This window comes from Monodelphis domestica, chromosome 5 (genome assembly GCF_027887165.1).
Source record: "Monodelphis domestica isolate mMonDom1 chromosome 5, mMonDom1.pri, whole genome shotgun sequence".
In the NCBI taxonomy this organism is placed as follows: Eukaryota; Metazoa; Chordata; class Mammalia; order Didelphimorphia; family Didelphidae; genus Monodelphis; species Monodelphis domestica.
In genome coordinates this window covers 308,495,265-308,522,670 of record NC_077231.1, presented here as the reverse complement: position 1 = coordinate 308,522,670, position 27,406 = coordinate 308,495,265, and the positions used below count along the sequence as shown (strand labels likewise).

Here is a 27,406-nt window from a genome sequence, read left to right as displayed (position 1 = left end):
CAACAACCATTTCTAAAGTGTCTACTATGAGCCAGGTGAAAAAGAGACAAAGACAAAGATGGAGTCCCTGCCCTTCAGGGACTTAAGAGACTATGGATGGGGATGGGGGAAGGGGCAAGGGGCATGATAGATGCAGTATGTCCACACATAAGTAAATGTATAAATTATATACAAGGAAAAAGAAGAGGGAGGGAAGAGTGATGATTGAGGTCATCTGAAATGGTTTCTACATGTAGGAGCGGTACTTGAGCAGTGCTTTTAAGGAAACTGGGGATGCTGCATGGCAGATGTGAAGAGGGACGGTGGCATTCCTGGCATGGGGACCATCTGTATAGAGGTCCTGTGGAGTAAATATATGATAGGTCCATTGGATGGTAACGGAATGTGTAATGAGAAGTAATAAAAAGTAAAAAGGTAAATTGGAATAAGATTATAAAGGACCTTGAATATCAAGATGAGGACTTTTTATTTTATCCCGTGGTCTAATAGGGAGCCCCTGAAGATGTCTGAGTAGGGGAGTGATCTGTGTTTTAGAACTATTGACTCAGCAAGTCTAGGGAGGATTAATTGGAGAGGGAAGACAGTGGGAGATGAGACCAATTAGTAGATCAAATTAAGGTGGTGACTTCATGAGTGGAGGAAAGGAGAGGGGAGTTTCACAGCAGTTTGGTGGTAGGACCAAGAAACCTGGCAAATGATTGGATGTGGGGGGAGAGAGACAGAGACAGACAGACAGACAAAGAGAGAGACACGGAGAGACAGACAGACAGAGAGACAGAGAGAGACAGAGAGAGACAGAGACAGGGAGAGAGACAGAAGGAAAGAGAAGCAGACAGAGACAGAGAGAAAGAGAGAAAAGGAGAGAGATTGAGAGAGAGAGAGAGAGAGGAGTCAGCAAGTCAAGATATCGAAAGAATAGAAGATAATCTCATTGGGAAGAGTCACAGACACAAGACTTGATATTTGAGTCACAGATGCCCTCAATATTTGAAACTGGAAACGGTTTCTTAACAAAGGCTGGAACTCATAAGGAGAATGGGGAAACACCCAAAGAGGAACAAAATGTGCCAGCCTGCTTCACAGTGATATTTCTCCTGTTTCTGTCAATCTGAAAGCAAAGAAAAGGGGAAGTGGGAATAATAGACTTGTCAGTATTGGAGAAATCCGGCTCCTTCCCCATGTGAGACTTCCTTCCCATTATTTTCTTTTATGTTCTCAAGCAGGCAGCATCACCAGATGAGGCCAAGTTTCTGCGGAGGGTTTGGTTGGTTCTTTGGAACTTCAGAGGCTGGTAATTGAGGGAGTGCTGAACCTCAGTGGCCCTGGTGCTGGGCAGCCCCTGGAGGAAAGGAGGGCTAGAGAAGGGACTTGCACCCCTCTCCGGGGTACCAGAAGTGGGCACTGACTACACTGACATTTCCAGGCTGCTATCTGGACCGTGGTTCCCCTTCCACAAAATATATATGTGATCCACTGGGGGCCAGAGTTTCTCTTTCATTTCAGTCTCAGTGTTTACATGAAGAGAGCACCCATTGGCAGGTGTGGGTTCCCAGGCTCCTCTTGTCCACTTGCGCCCCAGTCTGCTCCCAAATTGGAAGTCTGTTTATACCAGCTACAAATACAAACAGGGACCGTGTTTACCTTAGGCTTTCTCTGAGCTGGGAAGATTATCTCTGAAACATGGACTGTTGCTCATTTGTTTTTGTTGGTTTATTGTGGGAGAAAGAGGGCTCAACAGGATGGTCTCTGTTTTTGTTAGTGATGGGAATTCCTAGTGTGGAAACTCCCTCCACTGGTGCTGAGTGACAATTTGACTAGAAGTCAATCCTAAGAATTCATCTGAGGCAGGACTTGAACTCATATTTTTCCTGAACTCTTCATCTCAACTGTCACTTCTCTAGCACTCTAAATTTCTCAGAGGATTTTCCTCATAACCACTCTATCGTGGGTAGATTGTACAAATATATATCGCTGTTTTATAGAAGAGGGAGCAGAGGCGTAGAGAGGTAAAAATGATTCACTCATGGTCACGTAACTAGCAAGTACAGAGCCAAGATTCCAGCCCAGTTTTCTCTGGAATCCACATCCCTTGGGTTATAACTAGGGTGGGACAAAGAGAGCTTTTACCCACAGTGCTAGAATTTATATAGTAGCAAGTAAGAAAAGAACGATCTGGATAACACTTCCTCCCTCTAACAGTCAGTCACATCCCAATGGAGGTGCCATCCCCACTCTCCCTGCTCCCTGTCCTAGGCACAAAAATTCCTGCTTAGGGCTTTCCTTTTCTACAGTTCTTTTTACTTTTTAGTAGTGTTTCTTGGTTCAAGGAACTGATGCTCTGATTTTGAACATTGCTGTCCAAGGCAGCCTGAAGGGAAACCCAGCAGTCTCCTCAGCAGATGAGCTCCAGAAAGCCTGAACGGGGCACCCCCAAAGGAAGCTTTTGTCTGAATGTGGCCCCTGATAGACCCAGGTGCCTTGGTTGAGTTTTGAGCAACACCCCCATTCCCCCTCCCACCCTGCATTTCCCTACAATATCCAGCTTTCCCTTTTTTGTGCCAATCAGTCGCTCTGTGTGGCTGAGGGCAGGGGCGCTGCCTGCCTGTCCTGCCACAAGTCCAGCTGCAGACAATTTGATACAGGTCCCCCTGGACCCTTGAAGGCCCCCCACTCCCCGAGCTCTGATAAATAAGCAGGCTAATTGAATTAATAAACAACTCCCCCCCCCAACAGCTGGAGGGGCCTCACAACATGTGATTCATTATCTTTCCTTACCCTGATGGGGGGGGAGGGGATAGCCCCCTCCCCTTCATTGGATGCACTAAGGATTTTTTCCTTTTCCTCGTCTTCTCTTCTTTGGCAAAGGGCCAAGCAGAAGTAGCTGGGGAAGTGGGAGCTCCTCTGGCACCCTTTGCCTTTCTCACTGACCACAGTGGCCAATGAGCCTAAACTTTGCCTTAGCGGGAATTCCTCCTCCAAGGACCCAAGACCAGCAGGGAGGCAGGAAAGTCCCCCCTCCCTGAAGGCAGCCCCTTCTTTCTCTGGAGGCATCAATTCTTAGGGCATCTCTCTTCACCTCAAGGCAACATTGGCCTCATTGTAACTGACGGCCATCACTTGCCACTCTGCCCCCTGTGCCAAAGCTGGGCAGATCCTGGCAGGAGGTGTTGGGGGTCTGTGGTCAGAGAATCTCAGCTCCACTCTGGACTTTAACTGTGCCACTTTGGGCAAACCCCTCCTGAGCCTCAGTTTCTGCGTCTACAGAATGGGGCAATGTGGACGAAGCTGGCACTAGGGTGGCTCTTCCCCGAGAAGGGGAAGAGGAAGGGATATATCTGAAAATAAGATGACGCAGAAACAAAAGATCTCCGTTTTAAGCTCTTACCTCTTCTATCTCAGAATCAATACTAAGTATCAATCAGTTCTAAGCCACTCCAGCTCCATCCCACGTTCTAGATTCTTCTCCAGCCTTCGAGGTTGTTTTGGGCTGAAGAATCGCTTCCCCCTGTTTTTTGACGGATTGTGCTGCCCCAGAATCCATTCCGAGGCACTACATCACTGTTTTTTGGCACGTCATTTGGTGGAGATCAGACGGCCCCTGTGCCTTCTCCACCATCTTGGATCCACCCTGGCAGCCCACTTCGCATACTTTATTTCCCTTACTTTCCAAAAAAGACGAGCAAAATGAGAGAGCCGAGCCTTCTTTGTTCCGTGCTCTCCCTTTTGGGTGCCATGATTCCTCTTAGGTCCCGGACTGGAATCAAGGAGATACTGTAAATTCAAAATGCTGAAGAGGGGTGGATCACATCTGTTTCTCTGGACTCATCCCATCCTCCTCAACAGACAGCTCTGGGACGTTTGGTCTTTCCCCAGGGACTTGGATAAAAGCAGGGCTAAAGGAAAGAATTATCCATGGACATTTTTATTGTGAAGGCAACATAATTTGGTGCAAAGACTCGGGTTCAAATCCTTCCTGTGAGTGGAATGCTACCTTGATTATCTATGCACTAAGTCAGAAATATTTGAGTTCAAATGCTACCTTGCAAATTGACCAACTCTGTGACTCTCTGAGATTCAACCTGGGACTCATTTATTAAGCCCTGGCCATGAAGGGGGCTTCCTCTCGCCTCCTCCTGACCTAATCAGTCACCAGGGTTTGTCCGTTCTATTTCCACATTTTCCCATCTGCCCCCTTCTAGTCTGGCTGTCATCACCTGACTGTTGCACTAGACTCCTAATTGGATGTATCCCCTCTCAATCTAGTCTCCAGAAAGCCACCAAAATAATATTTTCTTTGCTTTTTTTCTTCGTCTCAGAAATGATACAAAGCTTTAGCTCCAAGGCAGGAGAGTGGTAAGGGCTAGGCAATGGGGCTAAGTGACATGCCCAGAGTCACACTGCTAGGAAGCGTCTGAGGCCAGATTTGAACCCTCTACCTGTAGGCTTGACTCTCTATCCATGGAGCCACCCAGCTGTTCCTAAATGGGACATCAAAGCACAGTTCCTCTCCTGACCTTTCTGTGCTCCTCCATGGTGCCTCAAGGATAAGCTACAGCCAACTCAATCTGGCCTCTGAAGCCTTTCACCTTCTGGCTTCAGTCCACCTTCCCAGGCTTACTCTACAGACATCATTTTCTTTCCTTCACTCTGGGACCCAACCCAGTTAGCCTCCTTGCAGTTCCCCAAACTCAGACCTCCATTTCCTACCTCCAGATCTTTGCACAGGCCATGAAACTCACCTCTCTGAGGAATCTGTAGCTTCCTTCAGATCTTATCTCAAATACTGTTTCCTCCTCCGAGAAGACTTTCTGCCTGCTCACCGCTAGCCATTCCTTTTTGCTCCTTCTGATTATGGTTATCCCAAGGAGTTTCCCACCCCAACAAAATCACAGATCTAGCCAGTATTATTCATTAGAAGAAGCAGCTTTCCACTTTCTGAGCTGGTTCTTCTTTAGAAAAACATTTTGGAATCCCTGGTGGTGGGAACCCCATCGGATCGACTGCTTTGTCTTCGGTCCCCGGGGAAATCTAGTATCTGTTTCCAGGCTCACACTGCAGTCTGGGCACCATGTGTGAGGCTAATTAGATGCTGGGAGAAGAGAATTTCATACGGAAGGTTTTACAAAGGTCCATTCACAGACATTTAAAAGGGCTGAACTTGAGGGAGATTTCAGAGAATCGAATCCAATAACTATTTGGGGCAGGCAAGGAAGAGCCACTCAGCTGCCACCAGGGAGGAAGGGAGCTGGCACTTGCAACTGCCCTGTTATTCTCATGCCCACTTTGGAGTCAGAGGTCTGGACTGAGTGCAAATCTCCGTGCTGCTCCCTATTAACTGTTTGCTCTTGGGCAAGTCAATTAACCTCCCTTAGACTCAGTTTCTTCCTCTGTAAACTGGGGAGAAAGAAGGGAGGAAAACAGCCTCTAAGGCCCTTTCCAGCTCTACATCTCTGTGCCTATGGATTTTCTGCTGGAAATCAGCTGGAGGTTCATATAGCCTGCAGGTCTTGCCTAAATCTGATTCTCCATACTCCACAGTGACTGTAATTAGTGTGCCTGCACCGCCCGGGTGGCTCCCATCTTTGGGACAAATTAAATCACTTACCCAGAGGAGGCTCCCCACATGGCCTGTTAGCATTGTCAGACGCTGCTTCTGTTTCTGATTTGCAGCTCAAAATGTAGTGAAAGCTCAAAGCCAGATGAAAAAAAGGGAGCTGAGGAAGTCGGGATGGGGCAGCCAGTGTGGCACTGGGCAGGGGGCTGAACTGGCTGTGCCAGCTAGCTGGCTGACCTTGGGCACAGCAGATCATTCCGTCTGCTGTTTGCCTTTGGGAAATTCAATTCAACTGGGCAAGAGCTCACTTGTAATCAATTGTATTGATGCCCTTTGCTTTGGTGTCACCAGCACTTCCTAATGTATCCCTCCCCTCCCCATCCCAGAGAGCCACCCTTCCAACAAAGTCGAATAAAAGGGGGAAGGAGGCTAAACAATCCAGCAAAACGAACCACCAGTTAGCTTGGAAAAGTCTGGCCTTGTGGGTCATGTTGTTGTGGTTCCTGTGCTTTCCCACCTCTGCAACCTTTTCATGTCTCTTCTTTGGGGCCAAGCTTGACCATTATAATATCACACCATTCATTTTTTTTTTCAGCATTTAATTTTTTTCTTGATTCCATGTAAATAAAAAAATTAACACTCACCATTCACTTTTCTTTATAGCCTCTACCTTCTGTTTTCATATCAATGAAGAGAGGTAAGGGCTAGACAATCAGGGTTAAGTGACTTGCCCAGCATCACCCAACTAGGAAGTGTCTGAGTCCAAATTTGAACCCAAGACCTCTTGTCTCTAAGCCTGGCTCTCAATCCACTGAGCCACCCAGCTGCCCCTGACTATTCCCTTTTGATCCTGTTGCTGTTGCTGTCCCATCCATGTACATTATGGGTCATATGGGTCTTTGGTCATTATCTCCATTTTCCTGAGTCTTTGCATCTATCCATTTGATTCCTTCCATGCTTCTGTGTTTTCATGATATGCATCATTCATTCGAGCATCTTTCTTCTATTCCATTGTTGTTATGTAGCACAACTTCCAACATACATGTATTAAGCACCTACTCTGTCTTAGGCAGCATGGGCAATGCTGGTGAATTGACACATAAGAAACAGGGCTGCCCTCAAGGAACTTATATTCTAGTGAGGCCACACAGCATCTCAGCAGAGTATTTCAGGTGGAGGGAAGATACGAGCCACTGAAGGAGGGAGGCAGCAGGAAAGTCCGGAGAAGGAGATGGCCCCAAGGCTAGACTTTAAAGGAATTCTGTGTGGCCAACATGAGGAAGGAGAGCCTCTGGAACACAGGGAACAAGAAGCAAAGGAATAGAGGCAGGAGGTGAAATCGCTTATATTGGGAGCAGCAAGCCATGCAATTTGGCTGGAATCGAGAATGGAAAAGAAATCAAGTACTGGAGACTAAAGTGAAATTGCAAAGGCTTTAAGATTTCCAACGATTCTTCAGATTTTTGCCTCTAAATTTCTATGATTCTATACAAACAAAGCACTTGCTCTCCTGATGTCAAGGTCCTTAGGCTCCAGAAAACACCCAGACATCCCCAAGGAATATCTTTTCTGTTTATTTTCTACCGTGTTCCCCTTGTGTCTTCCTGATCAGCAGTCATCTATTAGCCTTGTGAGACTTCTAGAGAAGAAATCTATTACAAATTGTCCCTGGGAGATGCTCAAAAATGTTTATTAAATTAAGTTGAATTTCATAGGATTTTGGACAAAGACCCCTTAGTTGTCACCTAGCATTGAAATGAAACGAATTGAAATTGAATTGCCCGACTGTGTTCTTACTAATGGGCACACAGCTGGCTGGGTCTCAGTTGACAAGTGGTGTACATTCCAACTAAAACACAATGAAATCCAGAGCAGGGATGGCACCTCTAATAGAGCAAACACTGGGACCGAATTGCTTTCCTGTAATAACTTGCCCATATCACCGTGGTCTTCTGATGTTGCCTTCAGAGTAAATAAATTCTCATATAGTGCGAGTCTGGTAGAGTGAGTGGAAAGTTGGTCTCAGAATTGGGGGTCCTGGCATTGTGGCCCCAAGCAAATCCTTTGCGTTTCTGAGTATCCCAGGCAGTGTGAAGACTATAATTTACAGGGTCAATGTGCAGTTTAGAGAAATTCTGTCCACTGAGAGCTCCCTAGCTCCAGGAAATCAAAGGGCCAATAAGTTGTTGTTGTTTTTTTTAATCATACAGATAAATGCTATTAGTCATCGTTGGGTTGGCCCAAGATTCAGGTCAAGGAATGATGAAGAAGATTGGTCCAAAGTGACCCACTTATCAGTGCTTTCAGGCTATTGGGATCTAGTTACCCAATGTCTGCTCAAGCTAATTAAAATTCTATCTGACTTCTCAAAATAACGTCAATATTAATAATAGCCGTGATCATCAAGGAGACAGACCCTCCCCCATTCTTAGTAACCTCCAAAGAACCAGACAGACTGTCTAGATTGAGAGAGCTGACTCCCCAATGGGAAAAAAGAAATGAGCGTGGGACCAATGGCCGCCATTCTCAGCTAGCCACTAGATTCAATCCTTCATTCAAAGAAAGGAAATGAAGAAAAACTTTGCCAATTGGAACCTTCAAGGGAATTTTTGGGAGGGAGACTGTCATTATCCTAGCTGAACTGGGGCCAGGATAACACCCCCTTATGGAAAAAAAAGTCATGGAACATTTAATGACTGGACCCGATCCGTCAGAGCAGGAATGGTCCAGTACCAGGGCCCCACAGCTGCTAGCTTATAAGATATTAAGGCCTCATTAGTTTGAGCCTCCTCCAAAAGAGAGCAAATGTTTTGGAGACAGATGTGGGATATAGAGATCACAGACACATTTGAACCAAAACAGTAGCCAATCACTTGGAAAAAACAACAGCCAATTAATTGACATGAATCAATTGACACGAACGTAGGGTTCATTCATGCTCACTGCACTGATACATTTTCTTCTCTTTTTTTTACTCATATATATTTTATTATCCCAATTACATGCAGTAACCATTTTAACGTGCCTTTTCTGAAATTATAAGATCCAAATTGCCTTCCTCCACCCTCTCGGTGATGGTAAGCAGTTTGACCTGGGATCTACATGTATTATCATTGAAACAGGATTCTTAATGTGGGGTCTTTAAGTGTGTTTTTCAACATATTGATAAGGTATTTCAGTACTGTTTTCACAGTAGTCGGTTGGTTTCTTTGTAAGTCAGGGAATTTAAAAAAATATATTTCCATTTTTTTTTTGAGAAGGGAGCCATAGACTCTACGGGATTACCATAGAGATCCATAGCACAAAAAAGGCTAAAAGTGCCTAATTAGAGAGAGAACTCACTGAGACCTGTGATCTCAGCCTTCGAATGTTTATAACAAAGTATGTAATATACTTCTAAATAGTCTTATAACCAGTCTCAATACACAGGACCATGCCCAAGCAGGGAAGGATGGGTGATTTCATCAACATAAGAAACTCCTGTGTGGGTATTTCCTCCACTAAAGCAGATCTCCACTCATCTATGTTTTAAGAACCTCCTCTATAAAATAAAGGAGTTAGAGTTGGCCTTTGAGATGATCCTATGAGGAAAAAAAACATTTTTTAAGTTTGAAAGCTGACTTTGAAAGTCGAATGGGAGCCTCCGATACTTTCTAGTTGTATGACCCTAGGCCACTTAGCCCTGATCACTTAGTCTTTACCACTCTTCTGCCTTGGAATCGGTATTTCATTTCAATTCTAAGATGGAAGGTAAGGGGTTAAAAAAAAGGAGGATGGACTGCCTTGAGACATGCCCTCCCCGCTTTAAGTAAGAGCTGAATGTCCCCCTGTTGGGTATGTGATAGTGAGGATTCCTTTCATGAGTGGGCTAGACCAGATGGCTGCTGAGGTCTCTGCCAACTCTTGAATTTTGTGATTCTATGACATAATGAGAAATCTATCAGTCCTCTCGCTGCCTTTCCTCTACTCCCACTTGTCCGGCTTCCCCATTTGAGATGAATAAACAATGGGGGCAGTGGTGATTTTCTAATCCCGATGTGGGTCTGGAGGTGATCTGATGAAGATGTCCAGGGAAGGAGTAACTCCAAAGTTGGGTGGTCTCCATCTTGAATATGCAAGGTTCTCTTTGGTGTCCAGTGCACTGGGGTTAGTTGAAGAACAACAAAATCCAGTAAGTGTTCAGAACAACCCCTCCCTCCGGAATGTTAAGACAATCCCAACGGGATTTTGATGGGTGGTTGCCTGTTAACTCTGATTCTTGCTGACAGGGTGTCATCCACCCAGGAAGTTTAGCAATGATTTCTTTCCCACAGGCAATGTATTTGGAAAGGGAATAAAAGGATGTTTTTGAGAAGGGAGATGAATTCCCCTTTGCAAAAGAGGGGAAACCTCGGCGAGGTCACTGAAAAGAGACCAAGAAAAACACTGACTCCTGTGCCTCACAAAACACATCCTCTCTGATGGGTTCCATCCCATCAACAACCCATCAGAATGTCAGCCTAGAACCAAATTAGGAATAACATTGGAGAAGCTGCTTCATGCTAGGTCCAGGGCTGGAAGTCATGAAACATCTGCCAGGCAGAGGAATGATTTCTGGCTTTTAGAAGGTCCAACATCTGGTAGGCAAGGGTTTGACCCCGCTGAGGTCAGCAGCCCTGGGAGAAAGACTTTAACACTGAGCCATTATTTGAAGCCATGCACAAGGCTAATTGAACAGTGTGTCATAGGAGAGGGAGAATTTATCCATGAACACACCATCAGCATTTCCATTTGGTTAGTGGTTGAAACGTTTGGTTAATCCTTCTCTTGGCCCCCAGGTCACCACAGCTGGTTCAGAAACTTGACAGAAGTGGCCAAATGGCTCTATTTAAAGTAGGGGACACAATTCTTTCTCTCTTTGTCTCTCGTGGACTTGATCTTTTTATCCTGTGTAGAAGGAAAGAGCCACTCGGTAATGCCCAGTGGGTGAAGACTAACCTATTTGTGCCCATCGGGTGACTGGGTTTCTATGATAGAGTAGAGTTCCCCAAAAAGGAACATATGCATGCTTTTGGCTTTGAAGTTATAGTGCCTTTGACTCATCTCTACTCAAGTGTCAAATTGTGTGCCTGGCTCAGCTCAAGGGCCACCTCTTCCCTGAAACCTTTCTCCATCCCTCCACCCATATAGCCCCCTCCTCTCCACAAATTTTTGTTCTTTCTTTATATATATATGTAAATATATGTGTGTGTATATATATATATACATACACATACAAACATTATATTCTCTTTAACTGTGCACATATTGAATGTAAGCCTCTTGAGGGCAGGGGCTGTTTTCTTTAGTTCTTCATTCCCCTAGTGCCTTGCACAATGCCTGAACATAGTAGACCCTTTACTTTCTGTCTTAAAATCAATCTATTGGTTCCAAGGCAGAGGAGTGGTAGTGGCTATCAACTGGGGTTAGTGACTTGCCCAGACTCCCACAGCTAGGAAGTATCTAAGATCAGACTTGAACACAGGTCCTCCCATCTCCAGGCTCTATCCACTGAGCCAACTAGCTTCCCCCATAGTAGACTCTGAATAAATGACACTTGAATGAATAAGTGAATAGGAATGAATGCACAGTATTTTTAAATTAAGAAGCAACCTAGTATAGTAATTAAAAAACTGAACTTATTGTAGGGAAGATCTAGGTTCAAGTCTCACCTCTGATACTAATAGATTCATGGATTTATGATGTATTCAAGTTAAATCACTAAGCCTTTATAATACACCTACTATGTGTCAGGTGTTGTACGATGCTCTCGGAAGACAAAGAAGGGGGGGGAACACCCAGGTCCTGTTCTCAAGGAGCTCACATTCTAACAGGGGAGACAACACTCAAACAATTATATACCAATAAGAGATACACGGATAGAGTTAGAGCTTTCCAGTCCAATTCCCTCATTTCATGGTTGGTGAAACTAAGCCCCAAAGTGGTTAAATGACTGCCTGCCACTTACTACCTGTGTGATCGTAGACAACTCTTTTCACCTTTCTGCCTCTCGGTTTCCTTCTGTCTAAAATGAGAGCCTAGATTCCATGCCATCTAAAGCCCCTTCCAACTCCGAGGACAGATGTGAAGGCTGTACTTGGCAAAGTGCTATGCAAGCAAGAACTGTTCTTGATGGTGATTTTAACAGTCTGAACAGACACAGGAGAAAAAGCTGGGCAACCCAATATGCTTTCCTCCCATGGCTACTGTCCGAAAGGCAACTCTCAGAAATCTTCCTTATTAGTAAAGAATTCTGATGTGATGGCCTAAAATAGAGGGATTGGAATTTTTTAAAGAGTTGGTCTGATTCCATGATTTATTTGAAAAGATGTTGTATCCATCGGGAAGCTTTGGAGAGGCAAAGTCCATGCTAGATAACAGTTTAGACCTGGAATCAGGAAAACGTAGGTCCGAAGCATAGCTGCAAGTGGCAGTCTAACATAGCCTCAGTTTCCTCTGTGAAAAAAAAAAATTTGGAGAAAATAACATTTGTTTTATCTGCCTCCTTGAGTAGTTTCAAAGTTCCAATGAGGTTTTTGCTTTGCAAATAATAAAGCATCTAGAAATGTTATCTATTATTATTTGATACCTAGTTCTTGAGAGAGATTGTTTTTTCAAGTGTGGGTGATGGTGGTGATTTCAGAACCAATGAGATTTGGGACTCCCTGAAGCCCGAGAGGGAGTTGTTACCCATTACTTTGGTGGGGAAATCCAAGACTTGTCATACTCTTGGATATTATTCAAGAGTTCTTCTTAACTGTAATTTTCTCCATAGACACACCAAAAAGTGGCCAGATACTTCATAAATTAAGCATGTCTCCTCTGTGAAATGACTTAAATTTGAGCATACAGATCAAATCTAATTGTATGTTTCTTTCCTGGTTTCTCCTCCTTTTTCTTTGATTATCATTTGACTAAAATACTAGAGATGATGCTGGAACTAGAAGCAACTTTGAACTACTCTTTTCCTTGATTCTTGGTCTCTAAGAAATTTCTGCAGGTCCTTTCTTTCTCTTTTTTAAAATTTATTGATCTCTTCTGCTTTTGCAGATTTCTAAATATACTTTCCCTACCAACAGAGACCCTTCCCTCATTGAAAGGAGAGAGAGACAGAGACAGAGAAACAGAGGGAGAGAGAGGAGAAGAAAGAGATAAAAGGAAGGAGAGACAGAGAGAGTCAGAGGGAGAAAGAAAGGGAGGAAAGGAAAGAGAAGGAAGGAAGGAAGGAAGGAAGGAAGGAAGGAAGGAAGGAAGGAAGGAAGGAAGGAAGGAAGGAAGGAAGGAAGGAAGGAAGGAAGGAAGGAAGGAAGGAAGGAAGGAAGGAAGGAAGGAAGGAGGGAGGGAGGGAAGGAGGAAGGAAGGAAGGAAAGAAGGAAAGAGAGAGGAAAGGGAGAGATAGAAGAGGGGTAGAGAAAGAAAGGGAGGGCAAAGAGAGAGGTAGAGGAAAAGGGAGAGACAGAGACAGAGAAAGAGTGAGAAGGAGAAAAAGAGGTAAAATATTGACCTATACCTTTGGTTTTTAGATCTCTAACATTTCCAAATAACCATTCCTCATACCTGGTGAAGTTTCTCATATTAAAAAAAGTCTATCAAAACCAATCAAAACATTGACTTGTGTGTGAAAGCATATACATCATTTCCCATCAATAGCCTCCCACCCATCCAATGAAAGAAAGGAGGCACATTTCCTCATTATGCTTCAGCAGAAAGTGTGCTAGATTTGGAGTAAGACAACTTGGGTTTGAACCCCAGCTTTGATACCTACTACCTGTGTGACCTTGAACAAGTCATCTATGCTCTTTCAGATCAATTCTTCATGAAGGGATCAGAGTAGCTGACCTAGAGTGTCCCTTCCAGCTCTACACTCATGATCTAATTTTTAAAAATATATTTTATTGATATTTTTTGTTACTAAATTGCCAAAATTTCCCAATGTCTTCTCTTCTTCCCCTGCAAACCCTTCCCAGAATGCAAAGAACAAAAAACTGAGGAGAGGGAAACCAATTCATCTTAAGTGATCAATACTTTGAAGCAGAAGCATTCTGGATACCCATATCCCCCCCACTTTTGCAAAGAGGCAAGGATAACTTAATACTTGACCAAGCTTAGTCTTTGTTATTTAACAGGCTTCAGTTTCTATTGTTTAATTGCTTTCCTTTTACATTGTTATGATCACTTTCCCTGACTCTGCTTGCTTCACTTTGGATCAGTTCAAAAAAGTCTTTCTTTGCTTCTCTGTATTCTTCATGCTCTCAGCTCAATAATATTCTATTATATTAATATACCGCAGTTTGCTTAGTTATTCCCCAATTGACAGGCATCCATCCTGTTTCCAGTTCTTTGCTCTTCCCCCAAAAAACTGCATCATTTCTGTCATTTATCTTGAAGAATTCAATGAAGTCCAGCAATACACATGGAGCCTCTTTACCTTTAGTGAGCAATGAGGTTAGAGCCAAAGTGTGATTCCTAAGTATCCCGTTGGGTCTTTGACCTGGTCATTGTGGGGCAGCTTCTGCCCATTATCAATGTCTGCTCAATTCTTTGTGATCCCCATAGAAATATCCTCAAAACTCCTTTCTTTGCTGCCATTCTATGCCCCATTGGAGCTCCCAGAAGTCTTTTTTAATGAGAGACTATTGGCTGTAATGCTTACTTCACTTTAGAGTTGAGGGAAGTGAGGCAGAATGGTGGAAGAGCTGGTGGAACCACCTTCCAAAGGATAATGGAATTAGCAAACCTCCAAGTTATAAGGAACCTCAGAGATCACCTCATCCAACTTATTCTTGACCAAGAATCCCCCCCAACAACATCCCGAAAAATGTGTGCAGCCAATCTCTGCACCAAGACCAACAGTGAGAGAGAGGGAGCCCACTTTGTGAAGCAATCTAACTTCTTCAAGACTAACATCAAAGCCTACCTCCTGGAGGAGACCATCCTCAGTCCCTATAGCTGCTATTGCCTTCCCCTCTCAGGCTACCTTCCATCGATTCTTCTATATTATCATGTATGGCTTTACTTCTGCACCAGAGAGAGCTTCTAGGAGCTGTCATGTACTATGTAGATATAACCCCAGAACTCTTTGGACCAGGAACAAAGTGATGAGCTTCCCTCCATTGGAAGAAGAAGGAAGGAAAGAAAGCACTATTCCCTCCAGTAGAATGTAAGCTTATAAGCTCGAGGGCAGGAATTGTTATTATTATTATCATTATTGTTATTGTTGTTTTCTTTAACCCTTACCTTCTGTCTTGGAATCAATACTGGGTATTGGTTCTAAGGCAGAAGAGTGGTAAGGGCTAGGCAATGGGGGTCAAGTGACTTGCCCAGGGTCACACAGCTGGGAAGTGTCAGCGTTCAGATTTGAACCCAGGAGATCCCATCTCTAGACCAGGCTCTCCATCTAGTCAGTGACCTAAGTGCCCCCAGGAATTGTTTCTTCCTTCTTCATATCCTCTATTCTTAGAACAATACCTGGCATGTAACAGGTGCTTTTTTTCTTAACTGACATTGTTAGGAAGCTCTCCTGACACGAAGCCTAATCGTGCTTCTTCCCAACTTCTAGCCATTCATGGCCTCAAGTTCTGCCCACTGCTAGAGCCAAGTTTAGTGCCTCTTTCACAGAGCAGCTCTTCAGAGCTCAAAGATGTCATCAGGTCCCACTCAGCCTCCCTTCTCCAGGATAAATAGTCGGCCTTCTTTCAGCCCATTCTTACATGGAACCAGTAAAACTAGGGTTCAAACAGCTTTGTCTAATCTAACAGATATCTATTAATATTTAGGTTATTAAACCGGGGTTTTTATTAGTTAATATTAGTATCATAGGCTATTAAACCTATTATATTAAACCTAGCCCTAAGACCAAAAACCTCCTTTTTTAACCTCTGCTCAGTAGACGACTTGAGCTTTTCTCTCTTTCTCATAAACGGCATCAATATGGAGTACAATTTTATTCTAGCATCTGGCCTTCATAAAGCGCTTTCCAGGTACAGAGTATTTTAAGAAGAGTCTCAGACGTTTATTAATCTCCTACTGTGTGCCAGTCATTCAGAACAATTTCCTGACTTTTAAGGGTGGCCTCTTGGGGTCTTTAGCCAATTCCCAACCATTCCAAGGCTCTGGGGGCCGAGCACAGCTGTCCTAGGAAAGACGAGGTCGGAGCCAGTGGAGAAGTGGTGTGATGCGATCACGACCTGCTACTCCACCCAGCAGGCATGCTGCCACGCTTCTGGGCCCATGCATCCGATGCTGCAATACGAGCTTTCAGTCCAGATGATTGCAAAGCCCATAGGTTGGGAGACGCCACATATGTTCATGGAAAGGGGCGCCATCTAAGCAGGGAGAAGAAAATGAAAGCAAACTGTGCATTTCCTGGGAAGAGTCATCCCCAAATGTAGAGAGCAGAACCCCAAATCCTTCCCAAGCCTCGCCAGCGCGCCTCGATTTGCCAAACGATTAGGTCACCCCGCCCGAATAATGAAAGACCCCGTGACGCACGCAAGGAGTTGAGTTTGCTGTGAGAACTTGGACTTGCGATTTCCTGACTTCTGTTCTCAGAGTTAGAGTGCATGAGCTGGTATTTTCCACAGCGAGTTATAAATGCAAAAGTCCTGGGTCCTATGTATTTTCCTAACATATGTTCCCACCCTATGTTTCTGATTAAAACCTCGTCCAAAATAAAATAACAGGGGATCGTGGGTTTTTTCCATTTTTCCTGAGAAAACTCTCTTCTTCAATAAAAGCTAGGAAGAAGCCGTTACCAAAAATTACCCAGGCCTACAGGTGTCGGGCTCTCGGGGCCATGCTGGGTGCCGAGTTTCCTAGCAGGACAAAGAGTCCCATTTTCTTCCCCATCACCAGCAGACGGGATCCTTCTGTAAGTGAAGTTATTGGCCGGGGCTTCAAAGACGCCCCGTGTTTAGACAACACCATTCAAAGCTCTTGCTGCTCTTAGTCATGGGCGCAATCAAGGAATCATTTCAGGCAGCCCGCTAGGAGCTGTTGGGAGGACCAAGCTAGGAGCAGAGGACCAAGATCACCGTGCCTGCTTAGGTCGAGGCAGCCCCCACTCATGTGGGTGGGGATGGAGATAATGGCAGGGAGAATCCTCGTGGCTGGAGGTTGGTGGAGGAGCTAGAAGTGGGCTCTTGGGACACGCCAGTGTCCTGCCAAAACCCAACAGGAAAGTTGTCTTCTCAGCCCCTTCCTCCTCCTCCTGGCTCTTCTGCAATACGGCCCCCCAGCTCATCATGGGGAGCCCTCTTTGTTTCACCCGCTCAGTGAAGCGAGGATCTCCCCAGATCCTCCAGTGGCACAGACGGCCACCCCTGCACATCTTCTCATTGGTCACCATCTTGTTCCTGCTCTCATCCGTCCTCTAGAAAGCAGCCTCACTGTGGACTCTCAGAGGGCTTCTCCTTGGGTCTTCGGGCAACATTTGGCCTGCCCAGCTCTTTCCACTCTTCATCTAGGCCGTTGGGTAGACGCCTGCCTTAGCCTCCGTGGGCCCACCTGTCGTCTCTCTGTTCCTTTTCCTCACTGGACGTTGGCTTTGGGTTCCCTGCATGATTCACAGCCGTGGATGATTATTGGGAGAACAAGAACTGGAAACGGGCAGGTTTTTGTATGTCTGAGAGCGGCTCTCTGACTATAGGGAAGTCTTAAGGGACTTTGTAAGTCCTTCTAAGCTCAGGAACGTCCTAGGACTGACCCACAAAATCCTAAACAGAGTGGGGTTCCCTTTCCTGCGGGCCCCCTTCCGGGGAGTGGCTGTCCTGTTTCTTCTGTCCTGATGACTCTACAGAGATGTACAGAAGTCTATTCAATGGTGCTTACTTAAAAAAAGAAAACGACTTCGCATGAGTCTGTGGAATTTCCAGCGTGATAAAAGTGAAGCCCGTTTCAAGGATCTGTAAATGTTTTGGGTGTGGATCCACCCTCTACTGAGGCGTTTGGGCCACTTGTGGCTCCCCATTACCTCCCTCTGTCCATATGGATTTTCAGTTAGTCATGGTTGTCTCTGGTGTAGTCATGGGGGCAACTATGATCTCCCAAGAAATGAATGGAGACTGCCAGGGGGCCCGCGACTACTAGTTACTGCCCGCACCACCACTGCTGTTAATGATCACCGTCACAACGATTACTACTAACATGGAGAGCTGAACTTTGTGGAAAAAGTCTAAGTTTTGTTTTACGTCCATCATCATCCCTCTCTGCGTCCCGTCATTTTATTACTCCCCAAAGAGGAAGAAAAGGGAGACGGAGTTGAGGGGACGTGCCCAGAGTCACACAGCTCGTCTCCGGGGCAACCCGGATTGCTTCCTCACTCCAAGCCGAGCATCCTTCCTGCTGCATCCGGCTCCGACGTCGCGGACCCCGGCGGCTCTGCTGCCTTGGCTGAACTGAGGCGATCGTGGCCGGCTCTCCTGCTGGCTTTGCCCAGTTCATATTGTCAAAATCTCTGACCAAACTGGAGCTTCTCCTCTATTCAGCCCGATGCCCGGAGAATCCGGGAGCCCGCTCTCTCTCTCTCTCTCTCTCTCTCTCTCTCTCTCTCTCTCTCTCTCTCTCTCTCTCTCTCTCTGTCTCCCTCTCTCTCTCTCTCTCTGTATATATATATATATATATATATATATATATATATATATATATATATATATATATAATGCTTATATAGCCATGCTGGATATGCACAATAATGCCTGTACACATGCAGGCATACCTTGGAGATGTTGCAGGTTTGATTCCAGACCACGGCAGTAAAGCAAATATGGCAATAAAGTGAGTCATGCGAGCCTTTTGGTTTCCCAGTGCGTATAAAAGTGATTTTACACTGTATACTAGTCTATTAAATATGCAGCAGTTTGTCAAAAACAATGCATTTATCTGTATTTTAAAATATTTCCTTGCTCAAAAACGCTCCCCGTCATCTGAGCCTCCAGCATGTCGCCATCTCTTTGCCAGGGAGGGTCTTGCCTCAATGGCGTTGGCTGGTGGCCCGTTGGGTGGGGGTGGCTGAAGGCTGGTCTGACTGTGGCCGTTTCTGAAAATGAGACAACAATGAAGTTTGTCCCATCCATGGACTCTTCCTTTCACTGGAACACTCCAAGCCTAATTTCTGTATTGTTATGCCCAAGAGGAGGGCGAGAAGCCCTGGTGGATCAGTGAGGTCACAGGCAACCTCTGTGGACTCAGTTTGCCCTCTAACAATGACCACCGTGACATCAAAGATCACTGATCACAGGCCACCAAAGCGGATCTAATGAGAGTAAAAGTGTTTGAAATATTGGGAGAATGACCGAGACGTGGCCCGGAGACACGATGTGAGCACCTGCTGCTGGGGAAATGGCGCCGAGAGAACTGCCTGGCACAGGGTGGCCCCCAACCTTCAATTCTCTGGGAAGCTCAGGCCCGTAGACACGCTTTCTATACCCGTGTACACATAGGTGTGCACCTGTGACTACACAGCATGCATATAAAGTCCAAATATATACAAAATGAGGAAGTACACCGTGGTTTAGGGAGAGATCACTAGCTGTTGTGGGGATGGGAAAGGCTCCCCGAAAAAGGAGACAAAAGAGGGTGTACATTCCGGACTTGGTAAATGATTGATAAACTGCATAGAATTGAAACCACAGACTGCCCCACCCCCATGTCCATGACTGTTCTCAGTTTCCCCTCTCTGCTTGTTTCGTTGTAGAGGCTGAAGGCAGCTCTGACTCACCACCCTGCCGCCATGTCCAATGGAAACATGAACAGCATGGGACACATGATGGAAATGATGGGCTCTCGCCAGGACCAGACGCCACACCATCATCTGCACTCGCACCCCCATCAGCACCAGACACTGCCGCCCCATCACCCGTACCCACACCAGCACCAGCACCCGGCCCATCACCCTCATCCACAACCCCATCACCAGCAGAACCATCCGCATCACCATTCTCACCTTCATGCACACCCAGCACATCACCAGACCTCGCCACATCCTCCCTTGCACACGGGCGGCCAAGCACAGGTAGGTGGAGCCATTCAGAGGGCTCTTTCTTTCCATTAGAGGGCAATGGTTAAAGTTGGCATCACCAGCTCCCTTCTCTAACCCACTCAGGCCTCTGGCCCATTCAGCTCGCTTTCTGGGAGGATCTCGGTACTTTTATCCATTGCCTGCATTGGACCTGGCCATTAGGAAACGATGACTGATTTTAGATTCATATCCTAGAACTGGGGGGCAAATTCAAGCCACGATCGGTCAGGAATCAAGACTGGCCTCCAGTCTGCAGCAAATTTTTAATACAGAGAAAATAGCAGGGAAAAGAGCCTGCCCTGTGAAAAATAGCAAAGGACACTGAGGCAGTGCGGAGCTCCAGAAGAGCATGAATTAGACTTGCGTCCCAGGTCCTCAGTCCAAGTCCCAGCCTACCATTTACTGAGTCTCAATTGCCTCACCTGGAAAAATAAGTGAGCTTGTCTTGCTTACTTTGCCTGTCCCAATTCTAAGTCTATGTGACCTGCCCAAGTAACGAACCCTTTGAATCTCAGTTTCCTCGTGTATAAAATGAAGGCTTTGGACAAAGAGTCACCGAGTTCCTTTCTGACTCTACATGCTTGATCCTATGACTAGGAATTCGAAAACTCGGGAGGAATCTGAATCCTGGTTTTCACCAGGTGTGCTGGGTAACTAGATGCCGGCCAATGACTGGCTTATTTTGGTTACCTGCAAAATTGAAATGAATTATAATATTGACCGAGCTCTCTGAACAATCTTTGGAGTAACCAGTGAAAACAGCACTCTAAAAACAGTAGAGGAATAGGTCTGGGGCCAATATGCTTGACTTTCTCTGCCATTCGTGTTTTAACTTGGGAGAGGAGGAGAAAGGTATCCTAGGATTGTAACTGGCCAATTCAAATTCTATTTTCTTTCAATATAAGGGACTTGCACTAGATGGTGTCTAAAGTGCCTTGGAAAGAGCTCTGGCTGGCTCTGGCATCAGAAGATCCGAGCTTAAATCCGCCTCTGACTCCTTTTATTGATGTGACCTTGGGCAAGACAGTTACCACCCCTGAGTCTTGGTTATCTCATCTGTAAAATGGGGATGGGATGGGGACTAGAATACACCTAAGGCACTTTCCAGCTCAAGAGCTATGGCTGTAAGTTCACAGATATTCTAGGTCTAAATTCTAAGGTACAAAGCCCTGTTGTGGGTCATTACAAAGATGAGATGGGAAAGAAGTCAAAGTTTAGCTTCCTCTGAAAGGATGGTGAGAAAAGGAGACAGACATGATGTCAACAGGGAGGGAGGGAGCTCTGCATGGTGCGTCTTCGTAAACTTGGCCAAGTCATATTGAACTGGGCTCTAATTGGAATTCCCCAAACATTAATCAGGTGCCTCCTCTATGCCAGGCACTAGGCTAGGATCTAGGATATAACAAGTGGCAGTTTGGTCATACGGTGGATAAAGCATTGACCCAGGAGTTAAGAAGTCGTTGCTTTGTTGTTCAAATATTCTTCCGTTGTGTCTGACTCTTCCTGACCCCCTGTGGGATTTTCTTGGCAAAGATACTGGAATGGTTTGCTGTTTCCTTCTCCAGAAGCCTTAAGTAAGACCTGAATTCAAATCCTGTCTCAGTCACTTACTAACTGTGATCCTCATTTAACTATCAGCTGCCTCAATTTCCTTATCTGTAAAATAGGGGTGGAGGGAGAATCGCAGCTACTTCCTAGTGTTGTTGTGAAGATGAGATGGAGATAATATTTGTAAAATGCTTGACATGATGCCTTGCACATAGTAGGTGCAATATAAATGCTGGCTATTATGAAGTCAAAAAATGAAACAATCCTCCATTTCAAGAGAGTTACGTCATGGTAGGCGGGAGGGTGATAGTTATAATGATCTAAACAGATATGAAAATTCAAGATATCACCCAAGTCATTTAACCTGCTCTAAGACTAAAAGTGATCACCTGAATCAATAGGAGTTTCCTTATTGGAAGTTCAGTGGGCCAATTGATTAGCAGGTCCAGACCTTATCCCCATCCATAGATTTATAGGCATTGGTCCCCTGTTTCCACCCCAATTATAATGCCAGTTCTCTGAGGACTGGAGCTGTTTCTTTTGTATTTGTATCACTAACAGTTAGTTCTGTGCCCAGCAGAGTAAACACTTCAGTGTTGTCCATGGATAGGTCCTTTCATTGATTGAAGAAAGCTCTTAAGGAACTGATATATCTTGGGTAATGATGCAGAGTGGTTTGACAATACCTTAATAAGAATCACAATGAACAAATTACTGTTATTTGTCCACACCATCCTTTTCAGGGTGATTTACAAAAAATGTAAGGCACAGGACAAGCCTCAGCAAGGCAAGGAGGAGGAGAAGTCAAGTTCTAGGTCAAAGATGACAGCAGATTTCCAGCCCTGGTTCCCAAGTGAAGACTTGAGGCAAAGAGAGTAAAAAGATAATAACTAAGAAAGCAGGTAGATGCATTTCTTTATCTCCTGTCTAAATAATGAAGGAATGCTAGGCTCTTAGCCTTTAGTGGCAAGTTACTCCACAAACAAGTTTAACAATCCTTCTCATCTTAAAAGACACTCATTAGCTCATTAGCCATTAGTCAATTGCCCTCCATTTCAGTTTCAAGACAGTAAGTGGCCAATTGTAAATGCAATTAGTTAATTGCCAACATAATTAGTTGGATGAAACATTTTTCCCTACTTACACAGTCTCAGAAAGAGTTGAGGTCAGGATCCTGGGAAGATTTGACCAAAAGGTTCCTGTCCCCAGATGCCATTGTGACATTTCAGATCATCTGATGTCAAGTGATCTTATTGATTCTGAACCTAAACAGACAAAGGTTGGGGTTTCCCAGGAGTCAAGGGCCTGAATTAGGTAAAGCCACAAGGCCTCTCAGTGTGATTGATTGAGGGGAAAGAGCACTGAATTTGGAATGAAAAGACCTGGATTCAAATCCCTGTTTCTTCAACTTACTCTCTATATGACCCTGGGAAAATCGGATAATCTCTCTGACTCTCAGTGTCTACATAGGTGACTTACAAACAATAAACTTCGGATAAAGTGGATTTAGCATTGTGATGCCCAGCTCTGATTCCCTATCAAAGTCAGTCAATGGTTCTGCCAAAGCTCCTCTTTCTCATAGCCATTCCCTTTGCTCAGGAGAAAACTTTTCCTTCTCTATTTAAACATAAGATTCAAGTTGCTTTCCTGAGCTCCTTCTCTCCTCTCTGCCATACTTCAGAGTCTCTCTGTTGTGTCTGCTTCTCTTCTCTTCCTTACCTCCAGTCAGTCATCTTCTTAGCCAATAATGCTCCTTCTAGAATCCTTGATCCTATCCCTTCTCCTCTCATCGAAGTCTTTGCCTCATTCATCACTGATTCAGTAGTTCTCATGTCTTCCGCCACTCTCTTCTCCTCCTTCCACTCCGCCTGTGCACACATCCTAAACAGGTAACAGAAGCCATTCCCTTCACCTCTGCCATCCCCCCCAGGCTATCATTATAGATCTAGTCTCCTTCGTCCCCCAATTTCCAGAGAGAATAGATCTCAATCCAAGACTGCTCTTCTTCAGGACCCACCAACTCGCCTTCCCAGAAATTGTAGAACTAGACACTATAAATCACGCCCTTCGGCTGGGTATTCTGTTCTCCCAAGGCTTCCATGATTCCGTGGGACCATTGTTTCTCGGTTTTTCATAGTTCATCTCTCTTCTCCCAACTTGAAGTATGGGTGTCCCTCAAGACTATGTCCTAGGCTATCTTTTCTCCCTCATCTGGTCCCTTTCTTCTGATCTCATCCACTCCTGTGCCTTCAGCGATCACCTCGAGGCAGATGACTGCCAATTCATTGTAAGTGTCTCCAGAGCAGGGACTGTTTGATTTATTTGCTTTTTTGGCTTTGTATCCCCAGTGGCTAGAAGAGAGCCTAACACATAGTAGGTCCTTAAGAAATGCTTGTTAATTGATCGAAATCTATGTGTCTACTTCAGTCTCTCCCCCTGAACTACAGTCACATTATTCCAACTATCTACAAGACATCTCTTCCCTAGCAACTCCAGTTCAAGATGTCCAAAAGTAGCTTCCTTGTGTCCTCCATAAACATCCCTTTCCTGTTGACTTCCCTTTTTCTGATGATGGTCTGTCATCCTCCGTCTCCTCTAAGCTTAAAATCTCAACATCAAAATCCTATCCTTCTTCCTTCTCCAATTAATTCCATAGATATTTAAGACATATAGTGACTCCTATGTGCCAAGCATTGTGCTGGGCCACTGCAAAATCCTGCTGGTTTAAGCTTCACAATCTTGCTTTCTTTTTTTTAAAACTCTTACCTTCTGTTTTAGATTTAATATTGTGTATTGGTTCCAAGGCAATTGAGTAGTAAGGGCTGGGCAATGGGGGTTAAGTGACTTGCCCAGAGTCACACAGCTAGGAAGTGTCTGAGGCTACATTTGAACCCAGGACCTCCCATCTCACACTAGAGAGGTGTGGCTCTCTATCCACTGAGCCCACCTAGCTGCCCCTTTCACAGTATCTCTTGTAGCAATCCCATCCCATCCTCTCTACTCACATGGCCAGCCTCCTAGTTCATTCAGGTTCTTACCAGCTATTGCCTGGTAAGTTACTCCTGTCCTAACTTCTAGTCTTTCCTTTCTCCCTCTTTCATGACTGCTCAGATAATGAGCAGAGAGGTGAATGGATGGTGAGAAAGTGGAAGCATCCAGGGTCTACTCACCTTCTAGAATTTGACAAGGAAAGTAAGAAGAGCCACGAAATGATGGTCATAGTGTTGATATGGATTTGCTTTTAGGATGTGGGAGGCTTCAGCTTACTTCTAGGAAGAAGGGAAGCAACAAGTAAAGGGGGAGAGAGTGAAGATGTTGGAGTTCGAATAATGGAGCAAGGTGTGACTACGGGGCAAGAGATCGAGGTCATGCGTGGGATTAATATCCTAAGAAAAGGAAAGCTCTTTTCTGATCTGGGAAGGATGAAGGAAAAAATTAGCCAAAGAACCCAACCCTACAAGGGTGTTGGAGGTGGAAAGTGAGAACACCCAAGACAACCTCAGTCTTCTCAGAAAAGTAGGCAATGAGGGAATCTTCTGAGAGACTAAGTAATGTGGGGATAGAGCTGGGTGTTGGGGGAAAAGGAGATGGGATGCAGCTAGCACAGGATGTGTCAGAACCAATCAGAGATAAGTTCAAGGATTATAGTGCAGTGACCTGTTAAGGACCAACCAAGTCGAAGGCAGATAGCATGGATGGCAATGGTCCTGGTCAGCAAGATTTCTAGGCTTTCTCCAATAGGCTTGCAGACTCCAGAATATTGGGGGGACGCTGTGATAAGGAGCAAGCCCACCATTTTGGATTAGCAGGAATAAAATAGCAGAAAATAGATATCCAGAGCACAGAGATCTGCAGAGGAGTAGAGCACATGAGTGACCCATAGGATTGTGACCAGGAAGCCCAAGATCCAGCTGAATACTCAGTTATATAAAATAAATGGAGGTAGGAAATAGGACATAATACAGTGGGAACTATCTGGAGGCCAAACTGGGTCCTTGGAGGATGAGTGAAAAGGAACAAAATGAAGACAGATGAAGCGAGATCGTGGTTATTGGGGGAAGTTGCAAAGAGACTCATTTGGAGTTGATATGAGTAAACATGATCATTAGAGCTTATCAAAAAGAGAAATGGGCTGCTAAACACAGATTTGACACCCAGTAGGTGCTTGAGTGAGTTTGATTGGTAAGTAGGTAGTGAGTCCCCCCTACTTGAGGTTCTTGAGAAATGGCACAATGACCACCTTCTGGGTAGTCTGTAAAGGACAATTTTTTTCAGATAGCAAGTGAACAAGATGGACTTTAAGGTCCCTTCCAAGTGAGATTTGATGACTTGGGGGGGGGAGAACTACTCTGAGGACTTAGGTCCTATCCCTTATTCCAGTCCATTGTTTGTTTTTAAGCCTGGACAATTTCTAGGTCTCTATGAATCACCCCCAAAAGAGGCAGGTGTAAGAGGACAAAGTGGCATTTTTCAGTTGAGTTCTGTAGAGTGTCTTGAGTACCGGATGGTCTCAGACAAATTGAAATGACCATCACTTGCCTCTTCCCTTTGAGATCTTCCTTGTTATCAGGCTGGAGTGAGGCTCTTGGGGACAGGAAGGCTTGGCAGCCCTTGCCTTCCCTTAAACGGAAAGGTGTTGCCAATGTGTTCCCACTCTTTTCGCACAGATGTATCCAGATGCCTTAGAATCAAGATTCTTAACTCGGGGTCCATGGGTAGACTTCAGGCGCCTGTGACCTTGCCTGGGAGAGAAATTACATTACTTTGACTAAACTTAAATTGAGATTTCATATTCCTTCAGTTATCTAAAAATGTTACTTGGAGAAGGGCTTGGGATGCCAGTCAGCCATGACACCCATATAAAAAGTAACAGCCCCTGCCTAAGAATGGCCTGGTACTTCGAACCTACAAAATAGGGTCTTGGCGTTTGTTGAGGAAAATTAAATGAAACTTTTATGAAGATTCATTTCCTGATTCTGATTTTTAAAAAAACAATTTGCGAAGGTTCAAAAGCCCCGAGAATTCAGTTGAGGTGAGCATAGATTCCTGGGATGATCCCATGGGCCCATCTTGGGTCTGCAGTCATCATGTCTCCTGCCTACAGGATTCGGAGGCTACTCTAACCTTGACTTTACATTTGTCTTCAGTCCAAGGCTGATCCTGTAAAACTTTCACTGGCCATCCTCAGTGCCCCATGTCTGGTTAAGTCTCCCATGTCACCCCAGCAGACTTTACAAAGGCAGGAAGGAGCAAGGGGAGGAGCCCACCGTCCAACACCATCTCTCTACCAGCCCTGCCATGGGTCTGACATAGCCTCACTAGCTTCTTCACTAGCTTAAAGCACTGGAGGATGGAGAAGAACCGGAGGGGGGCGGGAAGAGGAACCAGCCGCCTAGGGAGACCAGGGGCTGGTGGAAGGTCCTGAAAGGGAGGCCCTGGAACACGGATGGAGGGGAACCAAGAGCTCACCTTGCCAACCTCAATCTTCTGCTAAGCCTGGCCCCCCGAACACCCGTATGAGCTCATGATTTATTGCACACACGAAAAGGATTTGGAGAAAAGCAGAACTGCCCGGGCAGTTCAGCATGTTCTCTGCAGAGATGTTTTGCCTTGGAGTGGGTGGTTTGGCTCTGGCACTAGACCTCCGACGTGACAACCACTCAATCTTTCCCAATAACAGGGCTGGCTACCTCGATGGTCCCCAGGGGGACCAGGCTGTAGATGGCTCATCTGTTTTCTCACTAGCATGCATTAGGAGGCCAGTGGGTGTTATGAAGTCACCAGTAAGTGGCTTTGAGACACTCTTTTGCATTATATAAAAGTCAGCTCACACACATACACAAACACAAGCCAGAGACTAATGGCCCTAAAATCCACAGAAAGTCCGATAGAGCCTGAGGTCAAAAGACATCATTGCCCAGCAGCCATCCCTCAAGATGTCAACCTGTAGCCATTAGGATGACATCTCTAGTCATTCTGATGGGTCCCCATGATTCGGTCAACAAACATATTCTAAGTGCTAATTCTGTGCCAGGGAACGCTGGAGAGGCAGGCTGTTGGGTTCCATTTCTCAGATGTTCAGCCCAATACTCACACAGGCAAACAGTCTCTAGTAGAACAGCCCCATTGAATTTGCAGCTGTAAATCTGAGTAATGAGAAATAAACTTGGTTTTCTTCCTATGAAAAGAGGAGAAGGAGCAAAGTGCCTTGGGGGATGGCCAAATCCACATGAACGGATCTGGGGGTCTCACAAGGTATCGTGTGTCTG

General features: G+C 45.2%; 1 protein-coding gene across 1 annotated transcript in view; it reads left to right on the top strand.

Annotated features, from left to right (window-relative positions):
* Nucleotides 1–27,406, top strand: part of CREB5 (cAMP responsive element binding protein 5) — a 486,453-nt gene that overhangs the window by 438,468 nt on the left and 20,579 nt on the right. Inside the window, 1 exon segment of the mRNA XM_007505268.2 lies at nt 19,266–19,583. Coding sequence (XP_007505330.1) covers nt 19,266–19,583 — 318 coding nt within the window.